The following is a 17,397-nucleotide window of genomic DNA, read 5'->3' on the forward strand; positions in this document are numbered from 1 at the left end:
GTGGTGAAATCCTGCCAGTTCTGTCCAGCTCGCACGAACCGGTAGCGTCGTCGTGGTGTGGTTTGGTGAACTGGTAGCGGCAGCAGCATGAGGCTCCGCCCACCCTCTACGCATGTGCAGAAGGCTTTGCACATGGTAGAAGGTCAAAAATTGGACTTGATGATGGCGAAGCTCGTGCGCCCGCACTTCCAAACCAGTAGGGAAGATAAGTAGATTTCACCCCTTGGCCAGTCATTCTTTCTCAGCCCAATCCACCACACAGGGTTCTTGTTTTGGGTAACTTAGGAAGAGGAAGGATACAGTATTAGGTATGTTCACTGCCTTGAGTTATTTATAAAGTAATAAATGCAGGGGGGGAAATCAAATAAATAAATAAAATTGCATGTCTGCTTTTTAGATCTTCATTAAGCTTTTTCTGTAGTTCCATTAGTTTCTTCTACTGTCCTCAATTTTTCTTGCTCCCTGGAATTGTTAACATTTGTGTTATTAATACCTCGTGTTTTTAGAAATTCCCACCCTTTGTGAATCCCTTTTCCTTTAGCATCCCTTACTATGGTTTTGTATTTATCATTACTCTGAGCATCCGAGAATGTTTGAAGCTCAATATATTAGTTTGGTTTTCTCGATTTTAGGTTCTCTTAAAATTAAGAATTCCAGCATCACATAATTCTCTTCAATGTTCCTGCTATTTTCACTTTGAATTTGGATCTTCCCTGTTTATTAGCATTAAGTCAAGGAAGTTGATCCAGTCTACCAACAAGACAAGCCAAGAGTTTTCTGGAAGGACTACACTTGGCAGCACTTATCCCCATTCCACCCCAGAGAAGTTAGGGTAATTAAAGTCTCCAAACACAGTGATTTCACACTCTTCAAGAAATTTCAACTTGCTTCTGAAAAAGACTGCCCTTATCTTCTTCATGGCTGAGGAGGGTGTAATTTACACCAACCACACTACAGCTTAAATTTTTCTCCTCTCTTTTAACTCAGATACTCTCTATTTGCATTGCTCTTAGTTCATTTGGATTTCTGAGTAGGAATGGGTGTTGTCAGCATTCAGCACAACTACACATCCTCTCCCCCACCCCCCACTTTGTTGTTTTGAACAGCATCTTTCAATTGCTATATTCAGTCCTGGGAATCATTGTCTGAAGTGGTGTAGGGTTTCCTGCCTAAGCAGGAGGTTGGACTAGAAGACCTCCAAGGTCCCTTCCAACTCAACTCTTCTCTTCTCTTCTCTTCTCTTCTCTTCTCTTCTCTTCTCTTCTCTTCTCTTCTCTTCTCTTCTCTTCTCTTCTACTCTACTCTACTCTACTCTACTCTACTCTACTCTACTCTACTCTACTCTACTCTACTCTATTTATTTCCTATTTCCTATTTCTATCCCAGCATATTATAAATTATAGTTTCATTTCTGTACTAAGAGCATAAACTTGTATTTTTTTTAATCTCTCACATTCTGGGCAATAATGCATAGACAAGTCAATATTATGTTTTCTTTTTTATTTTTCTTTTTGAGTAGTTTAAGAGACCCCATTACAACTACACTCCTAATTTCTACAGTTTGATTCTGAGGTCCTTATTTCCTCTCGGTGGGGCTGCTTACGTTCTCTCCCATATGGCTTGGTTGCACCCGCAGAAGCCATTAATCCGGCCCGCGCGGGACCATGAAGCTGCCCCGCCCACATCGCTCCACCTACCCGCTGGACCCCACCCGTCTTCTGGATGCCAAAGAGGCCAAAAATGGGACATGCAGAGGCCTCAGGAGGCCAAAAACGGGGCCGTTTTTGGGTGGCAGAGTAGTTCTGGAGGCCAAGGAGGCCAAAAATGGGATGCACGGAGGCCGAGGAGACCAAAATCGGACCAGTTTTTGGCTTCCCTGGCCTCCAGAGAGAGGGAAGGAGGGATGGAGAGAAAGAGAGAAACACACATACACACACACACACAAACAGAAGTCCCTCACACACACCCCAAGGCAGCCACATCCCTTCATTAACCTGCTTTCCACCCCCATAACAAATTAAAGTGTAATTTGTGTGTATTGTTTAATGGACTGCTAAATTGGCCACGCCCACCCAGCCACATGATCACCTAGTCACGCCCACCCAGCTGGTCTGCTCCCCTCACAAAAGTCTGAGGGACTGTGAATTGGACCCCTGTTTAAAAAGTTTGAGGACCCCTGAAATAGGGGATAATGGCTTTTTTTTTTTGGGTGCCTACCTCTGTGCCATGGAGGTGAAGCAAGACAAGACAGTGGATATTCTTGCTTGCCAGAGTCCGTCTCTTCAAATCCTACCTTACTCTTTTCCCAGGTTTTAGTTTAAAGCCTTCCTAACCACGTCTGTCAGGCCGAACACATTATTACTAGTCCTTGTGAAGTACAACTACATCAGTCCATCTTCTAGGTTAGGGTTTTCAAATGGTGGGTGTCTAAGGTCCCACAAGAACTTAGTGGTGTTCCTGAGGAACAAACCTTCCTTTGAACCCATCAGAGGCATCCATAGCAATTTTTCTAAGAGACAGCAGGAAGGATGGAACTTATTCTCCTATCATCAAAAGCCATGCCCGCCATTTTGTGGATGAGGGGTATTCTTTTTTAATTAACAGGCTCTGTGACCTAAATAGTGTACAGTAGTGGCCAAAATTGTGGAAACCTTTTGGGAAAAGTGTATTTTTGAGTTTGATGGCTAATAATACCACCTTTTTTTTTTTTTTTTTGAGTTTCAAGATAATCCTTATTCTACTGCTGGAATGGCCTGGGAATAGCCCAGACATGAACCCAATTGAAAATCATAGACTAAAGCCGAAACTTGTTAGTCAAAAGTGACCCAGCAATAAAACCCAGTTAATAGAAGCAATTGTTCAATCTTGGTTTCACATTATTATTTTATTTTATTTTATTTTATTTTATTTTATTTTATTTTATTTTATTTTATTTTATTTTATTTTATTTTATTTTATTTTATTTTATTTTATTTTATTTTATTTTATTTTATTTTATTTTATTATTTTGAATTTGTATACCGCCCTTCTCCCTGAGGACTCAGGGCGGTGAACAGCCAAATAAAAACATCAAATACAAATATTAAAATACAGTTAAAAATATATATATAAATTTGGCCCCGTTAATTAAAAACGATAAACAAAACAATTAAAAAAACACTTAAAAAATTAGGCCAGCCCGGCTTGCTGGAAAAAAAAGGTTTTAAGGGCACGGCGGAAGGCACTGAGGTCATGGATTCTCCTTATATATATAACAGCTGCAGAAGTAAAAGACTTTGTTGACTCCATGGGAAGACATTGTAAAGCCGTAATTCATGCTAAAGGTTACCCAACTAAGTATTAACTGACATGGTGATAATTTTTGTATATCTCCTTTTTTCCATGGTGATCATTATTGTATATCTCGTTTTTCACTTTTCTTCTTTATACTGTAACTGCTATTCTAATAGCAAATCCTTCATAAAAGTTATTGCATTACATTCTTGATTAAATTATCTTTCCATTGATATATAATTTTATGATACTACTCCAAAAAAAGTGGTGTTATTAGCTAGTTTTAGGAAATACACTTTTCCCAAAAGGTTTCCACTATTCACGCTGATGATACTCAGCTGTACATCTCCACCCCAGACCACCCCAATGATGCCCTTGCAGTGATGTCCTGGTGCCTCGAGGCCGTGCGGATCTGGATGGGGAGAAACAGGCTCCGACTCAATCCTTCCAAGACCAAGTGGCTGTGGCTGCTGGCGTCCCGATATAGCCAGCTGATACCATCATTGACTATTGGGGGTAAATCATTGGCCCCCACGGAGAAGGCTCGCAATTTGGATGTCCTCCTGGACATGCAGCTGTCTTTAGAAGAGCATATGACGGCCGTGGCCAGGGGAGCTTTCTATCAGGTTCGCCTGATTCGCCAGTTGCGTCCCTTTCTGGATCAGGACTCCTTATGCACAGTCACTCATGCCCTCGTCACTTCCCGACTGGACTACTGTAATGCTGTCTACATGGGGCTCCCCTTGAGGTGCACCCAGAGGCTCCAACTGATCCAGAATGCGGCCACACGGGTGATTATGGGAGCGACATGGCGCTCACATGTAACACCTCTCCGACGCTGCACTGGCTCCCGGTGGTCTTCTGAGTGCGTTTCAAGGTGTTGGTTCTTACCTTTAAAGTGCTCCATGGCTTAGGACCTGGGTACCTACGAGACCACCTTCTGCAACTGATAACCTCCCACCAACCAGTACGCTCCCACAGGGTAGGCTTCCTCAGGGTGCCATCAGTAAAGCAATGTCGACTGGTGGTTCCCAGGGGGAGAGCCTTCTCTGTGGGGGCACCTACCCTTTGGAACAGGATACCCCCAGGGATACGAATGATCCCAGATCTCCGTACTTTCCGTCGTGCACTGAAGACCTTTCTGTTTCACCAAGCTGGGCTGGCATAAATTTTCAATTTGTCTAAATTCTATGCTGAGGATCTTAACTGATGAGCCAAATTATTTTCTTCCATGAACTGGAATAATTTATGGGAACTGCGTAGAAAAAGCAGCAATAGCTTTGATCACACCATTTCAGCTTCCATGGTGACTTTTTTTGACCACACCCTGCAGACATTTCTGACCTCCATCAAGTGTTGGCCCCATCAATATTTGATTCCACCCCTTTCTTCCCCACAGGCTGGTATGTGCAGCCACCATCAGAAAAGGACTTAGAAATATGAATGCAGAGCTTCCTGATCTGGTCACAAATCTTTTTCAATTGTAGCAGCCTCTGTCCTTTGTATTCATTTCAGCATACCGTATTTTTAAGAAAAGGAATATGAAGTAACTTTCCACACAGTTGCATGATACCTCACCTGGAACATATTTGTTTACACTCTGGGTGCCTAAACTGTAGGTCATGGGCAAAGTTGGGTTCCTTAAGAGTTGTTAATCTAATTTTGTGAAGCTTTTTCTCCGGTAACATTGTATTGCTAACTAGGGCATACAAAACCTTTGCCAGACCAATTCTTGAATACAGCTCATCTGCCTGGAATCCACACTGTATATCGGACATTAATATGATTGAGCGGGTCCACAGGTACTTCACAAGAGGAGTACTCCACTCCTCTACTCACAATAGAATTCCCTATGCCTCTAGATTTGAAATTTTGCACTTGGACAATCTTGAACTGCTGTGCCTACGGTATGATCTAAGCAGAGTACACAAAATTATCTGCTACAATGTCTTACCTGTCAATGACTTCTTCAGCTTCAACCTCAATAATACACAGGCAGACAATTGGTACAAACTCAAGCTCCAAACTCGATTGCAGAAAATACGACTTCAGCAATAGAGTGGTCAATGCCTGGAATGTTCTACCTGAGTCCGTTGTTACATCCTCTAACCCTCACAGCTTCCACCTCAAACTGTCTACCATGGACCTCACCCCATTCCTAAGAGGTCCATAAAGGGGGTGTGCATAAGCGCATTAGCATGCCTACCGTCCCTGTCCTACTGTCCCCATTTATTTGTGTTCATTTCATTTCTTTCGTTCATATCCATGTTTATATTTATACCTGCTATCTTGTATATGTTTGACAAACTAATAAATACAAATAAATACAAATACTATGATACTTTTCCATTGTTGTTATTTCCCCCAAAATAGGACTGAAAAGACCAGAAAGACGTCCTAAACCACCTCTCTTGTGGCACCTGCTCTTTTTCTGTCCACCACAGGTCTGTACGTCGACCATTTCTAAGGGAAAAGATCTCTCTTTTCCAATCTTCCTTTCCAATCTTATGTTGCTCCTTTCCAAGTCTATCTCACTTGCTCATACAAAAGTGGTCACCCAACCACAGTGGCTGCCTTAAAAGCAATATATATATATATACAAGTATTTCCAAGTTGTCTTTGGGATGTTGAGATAGTGGGAATAGCAGCCATGGGACTATTGGACTTTCTCTCTCTCTCTCTTTCTCTCTCCCTCCCTCCCTCCCTCCCTTCCTTTTTCTTCCTTTCTCTTCCTTTCCTTTCCTTTCCCTTCCTTTCTCTTTCTCTTTTTCTTTTTCTTTCTCTTTCTTTCTTTCTTTCTTTCTTTCTTTCTTTCTTTCTTTCTTCTTTTCTTTTTCTTTCTTTCTTTCTCTTTCTCTTCCTTCCTCTTCCTTCTTTTCTCTTTTTCTTTCTCTCTCTTTCTCTCTTTCTTTCTCCTCCTCCTCCTCCTCCTCCTCCTTCTCTTCTTCTTCTTCTTCTTCTTCTTCTTCTTCTTCTTCTTCTTCTTCTTCTTCTTCTTCTTCTTCTTCTTCTTCTTCTTCCTCCTTCTTCTTTCTCTCTCTCTTTCTCACTTCCTCCCTCCCTCTCTCTCTCTCCTCCTCCCCATCCCTTTGTTGGCCCATTTGTCTTTGAGGGACCTGGGGTGTTCTTTTGATCAGTTCAGTCTCTCTCTTGGCACTTGAGTTCTGATTGGCTGAAAGACTTAGAAGGGGGGGGGGAAATCTTTAATTAAGAAGATAATCTCTTCTTACAACTTTCAGTGGCTCCATTTCTCCAATCCCCTTTGCTTCCACTTCAGGATTGATTGTCCTCCAGCATAGTTAAGGTCTTTTTAACTTCTCCATACTCAAGGAGCAGAAGCTAGAATCTCATTTTACATTTCTTTGAGTTTGTTTCACCTTCTACCAGTCATTTAATAGTCCAAATTTTACATTTGGCTTTCACAAACTTTCTTTTTCTTGTTTTCTTTTGGGAAGACAGATTATGTTTTGTATTGGCTATTATCCAGGCACCTTGTTCCTTGTATCCTTCTTCCATCTCAGCCACCCTTGGTGAGTAACCAGAGTTTTTTTGCTTTGCTCTATAGACAGGCTAACAGGAACAATTGTGCAGAATTAAATGCTTTTGTTCTTTGATGCCATTCATCATGAGCCCTTTATTGAGGTCAATATTTTGATAAATCAGAGGAATTCAAGAGAAATACTTAGAAAGGTTGTGGACTTCTCACTTTCAAAACGAACCATTCGCTAATCTGGATATCTTCTTTATTGGAAAGTTTCCAAGATGCAGCATTCATCAAGCTATAAATTCATTTAATCTCTTTTTCCATATATTTGGACAAAAAGTTTAGTACCACTGATGTTGTAAAGAAGCCATTGAAATCACAACTTGTTAGACTAAGAATTGAATTGTAGGGGGAAGATCAAGCATGATAAAATATATGTTTCTGCAATTTCATTGCATTTCTTAATCTAAGAATGTCTAGTTTGTTTTTCATAAATTTCCAGTTATCGTTCTTAGAAGAATGATCCAGGTAAACTGGATCATTTCAAGAAAACAGAGAGTCAATTCAGTTGATTTTGTTTGATTGGAATAAAAGTATTTTATTGGAATATTTTTATTGAAAGATTTTTCTGGAAAGGATGTCAAAAAATAAAGAACCACAATAAAAAAATAATAGGAAACATATTATCTTTCATTGGGCAATTGTTCACATGTGTAAGTTCTTCTAAAGAAGTAACACTGCACTTATCGTAAGTAAAATAAGTTCATTGACAGAAGTCCTTGATTGTCCCTTCCTATCACTTGATATTGTTTGCTATCCACCCTTTTGAGGTTTAACTGTCTGCCCATTGGGAGAGATCAGTTCATTACAGATTCTGTTGCCAAGCTGTCAATTCTTTGGATTGATTGATTGATTTTATGCCATCAAGTTGGTGATGGTTAAATACTAAACTTTTTGGACAACTTAATTTAACAGTGATTTCACCACATACTAAATATAAAAGCATGCAAAACAATCTTTTTATTTTTAATAAGACTCCAGAAATTATTATTATTTTTAATCCAAGTTTTTTATTTTATATTATTTATGCAGATTGATGCATGAATGATGTGATACCTGAATATCATACATTTCAATACAAATAAACATATTATTACACACAATTGTTACATTTCATTTCGTTTTTTCATATTATTTGCACATATCTTTTACTACCACTCTTCAGTTCTAAATCTTTTTCTTACTCTTTCGTATTGCTTGATATATTAATATATACATCCCATAGTTCCCTTCTTATTTCTATCTCTATTTTAACTTTCCCTCCTCCAATCACTATAATATTCAAAGACGTGATAATAACATTTCTTTTCTATTCCCTACTATTGTCACATATAGTTTTCCTACAATACATTCTTTCATTTTCTGATCACCCATTATTTAATTCTAACATATGTTTATGCTTGTTTAATAGTACTATCATTCAAATTCTAATTTTCCAATTAACACTTAATTCTTCTTCATAGCTCTGTTCATGTTCTTTCCAATCCTCCTGTCCATAAAATTCTACTATTTATGAAATTATGATAACAAGAGAAATAAGCAGCAATCATGCATTTTAAGCTCAATCTACAGTTCAAGAGAATTTTGTGTCAATACAGGAGAATCCACCATACACAGATGCACAACTGTTATCAGTTTAAGGACCATCCTGGTCACAGTGACTTTTGTACTTATTATCCTCTAGAAGAAGCATTGTAATTTACTCTGTACAGTGCTGTCCTTGAACAAAACTTGGAAGTTACAGCTGGAGAAAAATGCAGCTGCCTACCAGAAGAGAAATGCTGGGGGAGAGGTGCTACATTGGCTGCTAGTTGATTTCTGGTCTGGTTCAAGGTGCTGATAATTCTTATAAAGTCCTTCATGGCTCAGGTCCTTCATTGTTATAGGATCAGCTTCACCATGTAGAAGCTACTTATTGGCCACATTTTGAGCTGAAAAAGCAAGCTGAAGACTCTTCCCCAATTGATCAAGAGGACTAGAAGGGTGAATATACTCCATTTCCGTAGCTCCAGCTTGCCCCAACAAAGCCAGGCTCATCCTTCTCTTTGAATGTTTCTGAACTTAGTTAAGATACGATTCTTGCAGTAAGCCTTAGATATAGGCAAGGCGATATATTGGGAGTATTGTCTCTTGTGCTGGCTTTTGTGTGATTTTATTATCTTTATTATTAATTCTTTTTATGGATTGTGTATTTGGAGTTTAAATAATTGTGTGCTTTTGATTAGGATTATGTATACATTTTAACAAATGAATAAATAAATAAATGTTGAGGGCCATATTCTAGAAGGAAAGGAAAGGAGTTTTTTATGGGGAGAAGTGAGGGTGTTAAATCTTGATAAGGCTTACGGCATCCATTTATACCTTAACTCCCCAAACTGCCAACAACAGTAAAGAGAGCCAACATTCTAGATGTCATCTACTTGTTGGGCAGGGCCTCCTGTTGTCTACCCCTGACCTACAAAATTGAAAGAAATCCCTCGTGTGTGGGATACATAAAACTCTTGTGCTTAACACCTGCAAATTTATGCTTTGGAAAGTCGATAAGAAGGTGAATGCTAATATTTGGGGAAATTCTGCTGCTGCCATCTTTGCTGCAAACAGCAAAGTGTCCTTGAACTGGTCATGTTTTTCTGGAGAAGAAAAAATTGTATAATGGAATTTAGAATAACAGAGTTGGAAGGGGCCTTGGAGGTTTTCTAGCCCAACCCCCTGCTTAAGCAGGAAACCCTGCACCACTTCAGACAAATGGTTATCCAACATCTTCTTAAAAACTTCCAGTGTTGGAGCATTCACAACTTCTAGAGGCAAGTTGTTCCACTGATTAATTGTTCTCACTGTCGGGAAATTTCTCCTTAGTTCTAAGTTGCTTCTCTCCTTGATTAGTTTCCACCCATTGCTTCTTGTCCTGCCCTCAGGTGCTTTGGAGAATAGCTTGACTCCTTCTTCTTTGTGGCAGCCCCTGAGATATTGGAGCACTGCGTTCTATTCTATTCTATTCTATTCTGTTCTGTTCTGTTCTGTTCTGTTCTGTTCTGTTCTATTCTATTCTATTCTATTCTATTCTATTCTATTCTATTCTATTCTATTCTATTCTATTTCTATTTCTATTTCTATTTCTATTTTTATTCCACTCCACCCCACCCCACCCCACCCCACCCCACCCCACCCCATTCTATTCTATTCTATTCTATTCTATTCTATTCTATTCTATTCTATTCTATTCTATTCTATTCTATTCTATTCTATTCTATTCTATTCTATTCTATTCTATTCGAAATTTGTCCTTTGTCTGTCACTCCAAAACGATGGAGCATATCCATTTTGTGATACTTGGGTGTCTGAGTCTCCATCCAGCTAGCAGGATGAGTTTTAGAAGTGCTTCCATTGGCAGTCCTGTATGCCTTGTCCATAGTTGATAGCTCCTTCTTTCTGGTTATATACAATGCAGGCCTTTTTATGGCAGAATAATAAGTTTCTCAGCAGTGCTTAAAAGTACCTTTACAGTACTTTTTGTGGTGGTAAACAGGGGGGAGGGGGAGGGGGTATGTCTGTCTGTTTGTGTGGGAAGGCTGGGCAACCCAACTAACTAGAGCAACTCAGTCTGACCTCACCCATTCATTACCAGTGGAATCCATCCCGATAAACTCCATCTAGATTACATATTAATTCTCCAATCTTTGTTACCTTAACAAATAGAATGGAATGACTCTATTTTGGAATTTACTGCATGGACTTCAGTGGTGGGTTGCTCCAGGTTCTGTCCGGTTCTTTAGAACTGGTAATAAAAATGGCAGGAGGCTCCGCCCAGCCGCCCGGATGTCATAATTGACGATCTGCGCATGTGCAGAAGCTTCTGTGCGTGCGCAGAAGCGCACACCTGTGCTCCCATTGCGAACCAATAGTAAAGGTAAGTAGAACCCACCCTGATGGACATGTAGCTATATTGCCACACTAGAAAGTAGCTACCATGTAATTTAATGCCTTCCTTATGATGTGGATATCCGCCAAATGGAAAAATGGTTATTCAAATAAAAAGTAAGATCAGGAGTCTTTATCCACTCATGCTTGTGATCTCAATTACCCCTTTAGAATAACATTGATCCTTTTTTTTTTTTTAAAAAAGATTCAATTTAGTCAATGCAGATGAGATTTTATTGCTTGTTAACTAATTTGATTTTCTTTGGTCGATGGTTGTAATCTACCCACTCCCTTCCTCATGAACCAGTTATGAATGCTTCTTAAATAAATTCTTGAGTTTATGGAACGATATGGAAGAATTTGATTCAACGTGTGTAAATGCTCAGGTTAAGTCATGCTTGGAACCTACCCTTCAACACTCTACTAAACTGAAATTTACTCAGACAGGCAGGGAGTCGGATTCCTGTAGTTTAGCTGATAGGAGAACAATGCCACTTCCCTGTGTTCTGAAGGAATGTGTAAACAGCAAGAATTCAGAAGAAACGTATCATAGATTTTCTCCAAAAATATGGCCTGCCAAAAGTTGAAGGCTTTTTAGCATCGTAGCATTATTTTGTAGCTTGTCTTCTTTGTGATTGAAGGATATAATACAACTGGTGTAATACAAACTACAATTGTTACAACACAATATACATAAAGGTAGATTCAACAAAACCAAAATATGAAAAGTATCAACTCAACACTAATGGCATCTCTTTAATAAATATATCGTTAATCAAAATCTTTATGAAAAAAGGTAGACCGTAAATGAATTTCCCCAAGTGCTTTCCTAACATATTCTTATAGATAATGAATCTAGGAAAACATACCTCGTCAAGATGGGGAGCAAATTAATCAGTGGGCAAATTTTGTGCTATTTTTAAAGAAAAAAAAAACTGTGTGTGTGTGTCTGTGTGTATTTTAGCAAATTAGTGAAATTTGTAGCCTTTTTGGTAGAGAAAAAAGAATGAAACTTTTTCCTATTTTTAAAATAGAAATATCTGGTATAGTTCAATGAAATTAGTAAACCCTGAGGAGCATTTCAAAATAGGATAATAACCATAGGAATTGATAAAATAGTCAGTCTTTCAATCATATAATTTCTAGACGTGATTCTTGTGATTTTGTCTGTCTTACCACAATAAATTGTATTGTACAATTTACACAGATGCAGTATTGCTTCAGAGGTTAAAGGTTGTCCCTTAAAAAGTGTTTAACCAGAATCAACATCTTCCTCGAACGGTTATCTGGTATTGCCAACAAAAAGCAACCCCCTCATCCCTCCCCACCCCAAATCTGGAATAATAAATTAGATATGTCTAATATTAGGGACACAGTGGCTCAGTGACTAAGACGTTAAGCTTGTCGATCAAAAGGTTGGCAGTTCAGCAGTTCGAATACCTAGTGCCGCGTAACGGGGTGAGCTCCTGTTACTTGTCCCAGCTTCTGCCAACCTAGCAGTTTAAAAGTACGTTAAAAAATGCAAGTAGAAAAATAGGGATCACCTTTGGTGGGAAGGTAACAGTGTTCCGTGCGCCTTTGGCATTTAGTCATGCCAGCCACATGACCATGGAGACGTCTTCGAACAGCGCTGGCTCTTTGGCTTTGAAATGGAGATGAGCACCGCCCCCTAGAGTCGGGAACAACTAGCACATATGTGCGAGGGGAATCTTTACCTTATGTCTAATATTTGTCTCTCAGTGAAAGCTAAACTGGAAAGAATAACTGAGAACCATGAGTAGACTTAATTTGGGACTCACTAAAACATTATTTAATACTATTACAATACCCTAATAATATTTAAAGTGCATTTTCGCAGGGAATAATAAAAAAAGCATGGCAGTTGTAGGATGAAGCCAGTGAGGTTATTAGCATGTCGGTAAATGATTAATTATATAATCCTAGAACCCTAGCATAGCAAGGAGTCATGAAAGCCGCGGAGTCCAACCCACCCCCCCTTGCTCCATTCACTGCAGGAATTTAAATGAAAGCATCTCAGACAGAAGGTTGTCTAGGCTCCACTTGAGCACCTCCAGGGAAGGGATGGCCACTGCTTCTCTGGATAATTGATTCCTCTGTTGAACTGCTCTTAGGACAGTAAGGGAACTTTCAATCAGAACCTGCTTTTTAATACTTTAAATCCAGCTTGGGAGAAGGAAAGCAGGTCCTGATCTCCTTCTATGGGACATGTTTCCAGTAATTTAAAAGAATGTTCATCACTCCTTTCTCAAGACTAAATATGGCTAGGTGCTTCTCCATAGGTCTTGGTTTCTAGTCCCCAGATAATTTTTATTTTATTTTATTTTATTTTATTTTATTTTATTTTATTTTATTTTATTTATTTTATTTATTTTATTTTATTTTATTTATTTTATTTTATTTTATTTTATTTTATTTTATTATTTTATTTTATTTTATTTTATTTTATTTTATTTTATTTTATTTTTTTATTTTATTTTATTTTATTATTTTATTTTATTTTATTTTATTTTATTTTATTTTATTTTATTTTATTATTATTTTATTTTATTTTATTTTATTTTATTTTATTTTATTTTATTTTATTTTATTTTATTTTATTTTATTTTATTTTATTTTAGTATAAAATAAAGTATAAAAGTATAAACGTGATTGTGAATATATGAAATATATAAACATGATTGTGAATACATGAAATGGATACAAATAAATGGGGACAGTGGGACAGGGACGGTAGGCACGCTGGTGCACTTATGCACGCCCCTTACAGACCTCTTAGGAATGGGGTGAGGTCCACATTCCTCACAGTCTAAGGTTAAACTTTTGGGGGTTTGGGGAAGAAACCACAGAGTCAGGTAGTGCATTCCAGGCATTGACCACTCTGTTGCTGAAGTCATATTTTCTGCAATTGAGTTTGGAGCGGTTTACTTTAAGTTTGTATCTGTTGTGTGCTCTTGTGTTGTTTTGATTAAAGCTGAAGTAGTCATTGACAGATAGGACATTATAGCAGATAATTTTATGTACTACACTTAGGTCAGACCGAAGGCAGCGTAGTTCTAAGTTGTCTAAGCCCAAAATTTCAAGTGTGGTGGCATAAGGTATTCTGTTGTGAGCAGAGGAATGGAGAACTCTTCTCGTGAAATATCTCTGGACATGTTCGATTGTATTAATGTCCGATATGCAGTGTGGGTTCCAGACAGATGAGCTGTATTCAAGAATTGGTCTAGCAAATGTTTCCTATGCTCTAGTACAATATTACCAGAGAAGAAGCTACGCAAGATTAGGTTAACAACTCTTAATGCCTTTTTGGCAATGTAGTTACAGTGGGCTCTGGCACTTAGATCATTAGGGATGAGTACTCCAAGGTTCTTGACAGAGTGTGGGTCATCTACAAGGTCGTGTCCATCCAGCTTGTATTTTATGTTCTGATTTTTTTTTGCCAATGTGTAAGACATCTTTATTATCCTTCCCCAAAGCCTCCTTCATTTTATCTGAACCCCTCTTAAAGTACGATGCCCAGAAGTGGGGAAACCACTTGAAAGTGGAATGATTTACTTCTCAGAATTTGGAATTACTTTTCTGTTGATGAAGCCTAAACTAATATTTTCTTCTTTGGTAGTCGTATATTTTTCTTGGCTCGTGTTTAGTTTTCAATCAACTACAATTCCAAAATAAAGTATTTAATTTATTTTTTAAAAATATTAATAGCCAGTGTGGTTTTCACCCATCCCATTCTTTATCTTTTTTTCCCTTAATGAAGCACTTCTATCAAGTTTCATTCTATTACTTTCATCCTCTTTTCCCAATCCATGGAGATTGTATTTCATTTTAAACCTGTCTCCTGGGATGTTAGGGTCTCTGTGGAAATGGCCTTGACTGCAGCTGGCTAGGATATGTTTTGTTTTGACTGAGGTGCGAATTCCTCGGTGCAGCTGTGAGGTGTGATTTCCCATCTCCCTGCCTATGGCAACTTGGGAGCAGGTCAGGAAAGCTTCGTGAGTTGACACCTAGTTTGTGTCCACCTCATTAGTGGGATATTTAAATTAGGGTATATAATACATATATAATTCCCATAGGTTTTTTTTTCCAAATGAGATAAAATTAGGTTGGCAAGACTTGCCTTTTACAATCCATACCTATTTTTGGTAATTGCCACCTGTTCTTGACAATTTCCTCTGCAATAGAGGAATACACGAATCCTCCTCAAACACAATGGAAGAACAGGACTCTGCTTCCTCTTCTTCTCCATGCGCCAAGTAAACCAGAGAAAGTTCTCCTTCTCCTCAACTCCACACGCTTCATGCTATCTCCTAAGCCAGCAAGTCTAGATCTGCAAAAGAACCAGGTAAGGGGAGATCCCAGGCAGTGCTATAGTGGAAGCCCTACATGCATCCCCCCACCAGAGGTGGTATTCAGCCGGTTCGGACTGGTTCGGGTGAACCAGTAGCGATGACGATCAGTTGGCCTCGTCCACCCGCCTCTGCTCTATCCTGTCCTTTATTTCCTGCTTTGTAGCTCATCTCAGTTGCGCGGCACAGCTGATTCCCCCCCTCGCTGTTCTACTTATTGTTGCTGACTTGGAAGGTAAGCAGCTGAACTTCTAAATGCTCCATTTTCAGCGCTGAGCACAAGCGCCTTCGGCGCACTCGCTTGCTCACCGAACTGGTTGTTAAACTGGCAGCATTTCACCACTGCCCCCCACCCCTTTCAGCATTTTCAACCTATGATCACCACTGGACCGTCACTCCCTAAGCAAAGCCTTCCATATATTAGCATTTCTCCTCTTGCATCTAAACACCATCTGGTGTTTTTTAACCCCAGCAACTTTAAGATGTGTGGACTTCAACTCCCAGAGTTCCCCAGCCAACATTCAATTTTTCCCATTACAAAATAATTCTCTGCATTTCTTTGTAACATTTTTAAAGTTTCCTCTTAGGATCATTAACCACCTATTTATTTGTATATCCATACTGTATTACTCTGAGTTCAACGTTTTAAAATGTTTACATTTACAAACATAGAATGTTTTCCTGGAACAATTATTCCAAGATCTTTAAAAGATTTCACACACCAAGGCATTCTCCATACAAAATTCTCCATAGAGAATTAAAACACTGGAAAATACAGGAAATATATGGAACTTACTGCAATTAATTAAGTTATCCAATTATTGGGCTATGTCAATAAACAATGTTATAGAGCAGCAGCGTTAAACTCAATTTCATTGAGGGCCGCTGTGGTTAACCTTGGGGGGCGGGGCGGCTGGGCATGGCCAACTGGATGAGTATTACCAACTGGGTGGGTGTGGCCAACTGGATGGACATGGCATGATGCTGGCATGTTTTCTCTTTGCATTGGGTAGACCTGTCCGAAGCCATGCTGGCCTGATCTTTCCTCTTCACATCGGGTAGATCAGGACGGCCCTGCGGGCTGGATCTGACCACATCGTGGGCCTTGAGTTTCACACCCCTGTTATAGAGGATTGCTAATGAACCATGACATATTATCAGCGCATAACATTTTGTGTTTCTCCATGACATAACCTCAGCCAGGGATGGGTTCTACTTATCTTTACTACTGGTTCACATCATGCCTGTGCATGCACTTCTGCGCATGCGCAGATCACTGATGATGACATCCGGGTCCATGGGTGGAGCCTCCCGCTGGTTTTACTACCGGTTATTGCAAACTGGTCCGACCCGGGGGCAACCCACCACTGACCTCAGCATATAATAATTTAACTCTAGCTATTCTTAGGTCAACTATGCCTTTTAATTGCCTGACAGGGCAAACAATGCTAGCTGGCTGAAGAATTCTGGGAATTAAAGTCCACCCATCTTAAAGTAGTTAAGATTGCGAAACATCAATTTAGGCTAAGTGCAAGAATCCAAATTGCAGAGTCTCTGATATCTCCACCCTTCACATAAACATTTGGTGAAAAGAAGCCCCCATCCCAGGAGTATCTGGTCCCACTGCTGCATGACTCTTATTATCAGAAAGTTTTCTGTAGAATCCATTTACTTCTCTTAAACTCAAAGTTGCTATATTCTAGTTATACATACATTCAGTTGCAATGTATGGTTGTGAAATTTGTACCATAAGGAAGGCTGAATGTCAAAGAATTGAGGCCTTTGAACTATGGTGCTGGAGAAGACTCCTGGGAGTCCCTTGGACCGCAAGGCAATCAAACCGGTCAGTCCTAGAGGAGATCAACCCTGACTGCTCTTTAGAAGGCCAGATCCTGAAGATGAAACTCAAATACTTTGGCCACCTAATGAGAAGGAAGGACTCACTCGAGAAGAGACTAATGCTGGGAAAGATTGAGGGCAAGAGAGGAAGGGGACGGCAGGGAATGAGGTGGCTGGATGGAGTCACTGAAGCAGTTGGTGTGGGCTTAAATAGACTCTGGGGGATGGTAGAGGACAGGAAGGCCTGGAGGAATGTTGTCCATGGGGTCGCAATGGGCCAGACATGACTTCGCAACTAACAACAACAACACATTCTAGGGACTGTGGTTGCCAACAGATGGGCTCGTAATTAATGACCTCTACCCATCCAGCTTTTGTTAATTAAGGCTTTCAGAAAGCACTTTTGAGTTCAAGGGGAAAGAGTCACCAGTCCTGGTCGTCTTATGCCACATGGAG

At 39.4% G+C, this 17,397-nt stretch overlaps 1 protein-coding gene across 2 annotated transcripts in view; it reads left to right on the forward strand.

Annotated features, from left to right (window-relative positions):
* Nucleotides 1-17,397, forward strand: part of WNT8B (Wnt family member 8B) — a 69,027-nt gene that overhangs the window by 35,725 nt on the left and 15,905 nt on the right. Inside the window, exon 1 of one of the 2 annotated variants that reach the window (XM_034435701.2) lies at nucleotides 6,700-6,803. The exons of the other annotated variant lie outside the window; for it this stretch is intronic. Within the exon in view, the coding sequence (XP_034291592.1) occupies nucleotides 6,736-6,803 (68 nt within the window). The 5' untranslated portion in view covers nucleotides 6,700-6,735. Of the gene's footprint in view, nucleotides 1-6,699; nucleotides 6,804-17,397 lie in introns of those variants that run through there. 2 annotated transcript variants of the gene reach the window in all.

Source organism: Pantherophis guttatus, chromosome 6 (assembly GCF_059756535.1).
Source record: "Pantherophis guttatus breed Tessera chromosome 6, ASM5975653v1, whole genome shotgun sequence".
NCBI classification, from domain to species: Eukaryota; Metazoa; Chordata; class Lepidosauria; order Squamata; family Colubridae; genus Pantherophis; species Pantherophis guttatus.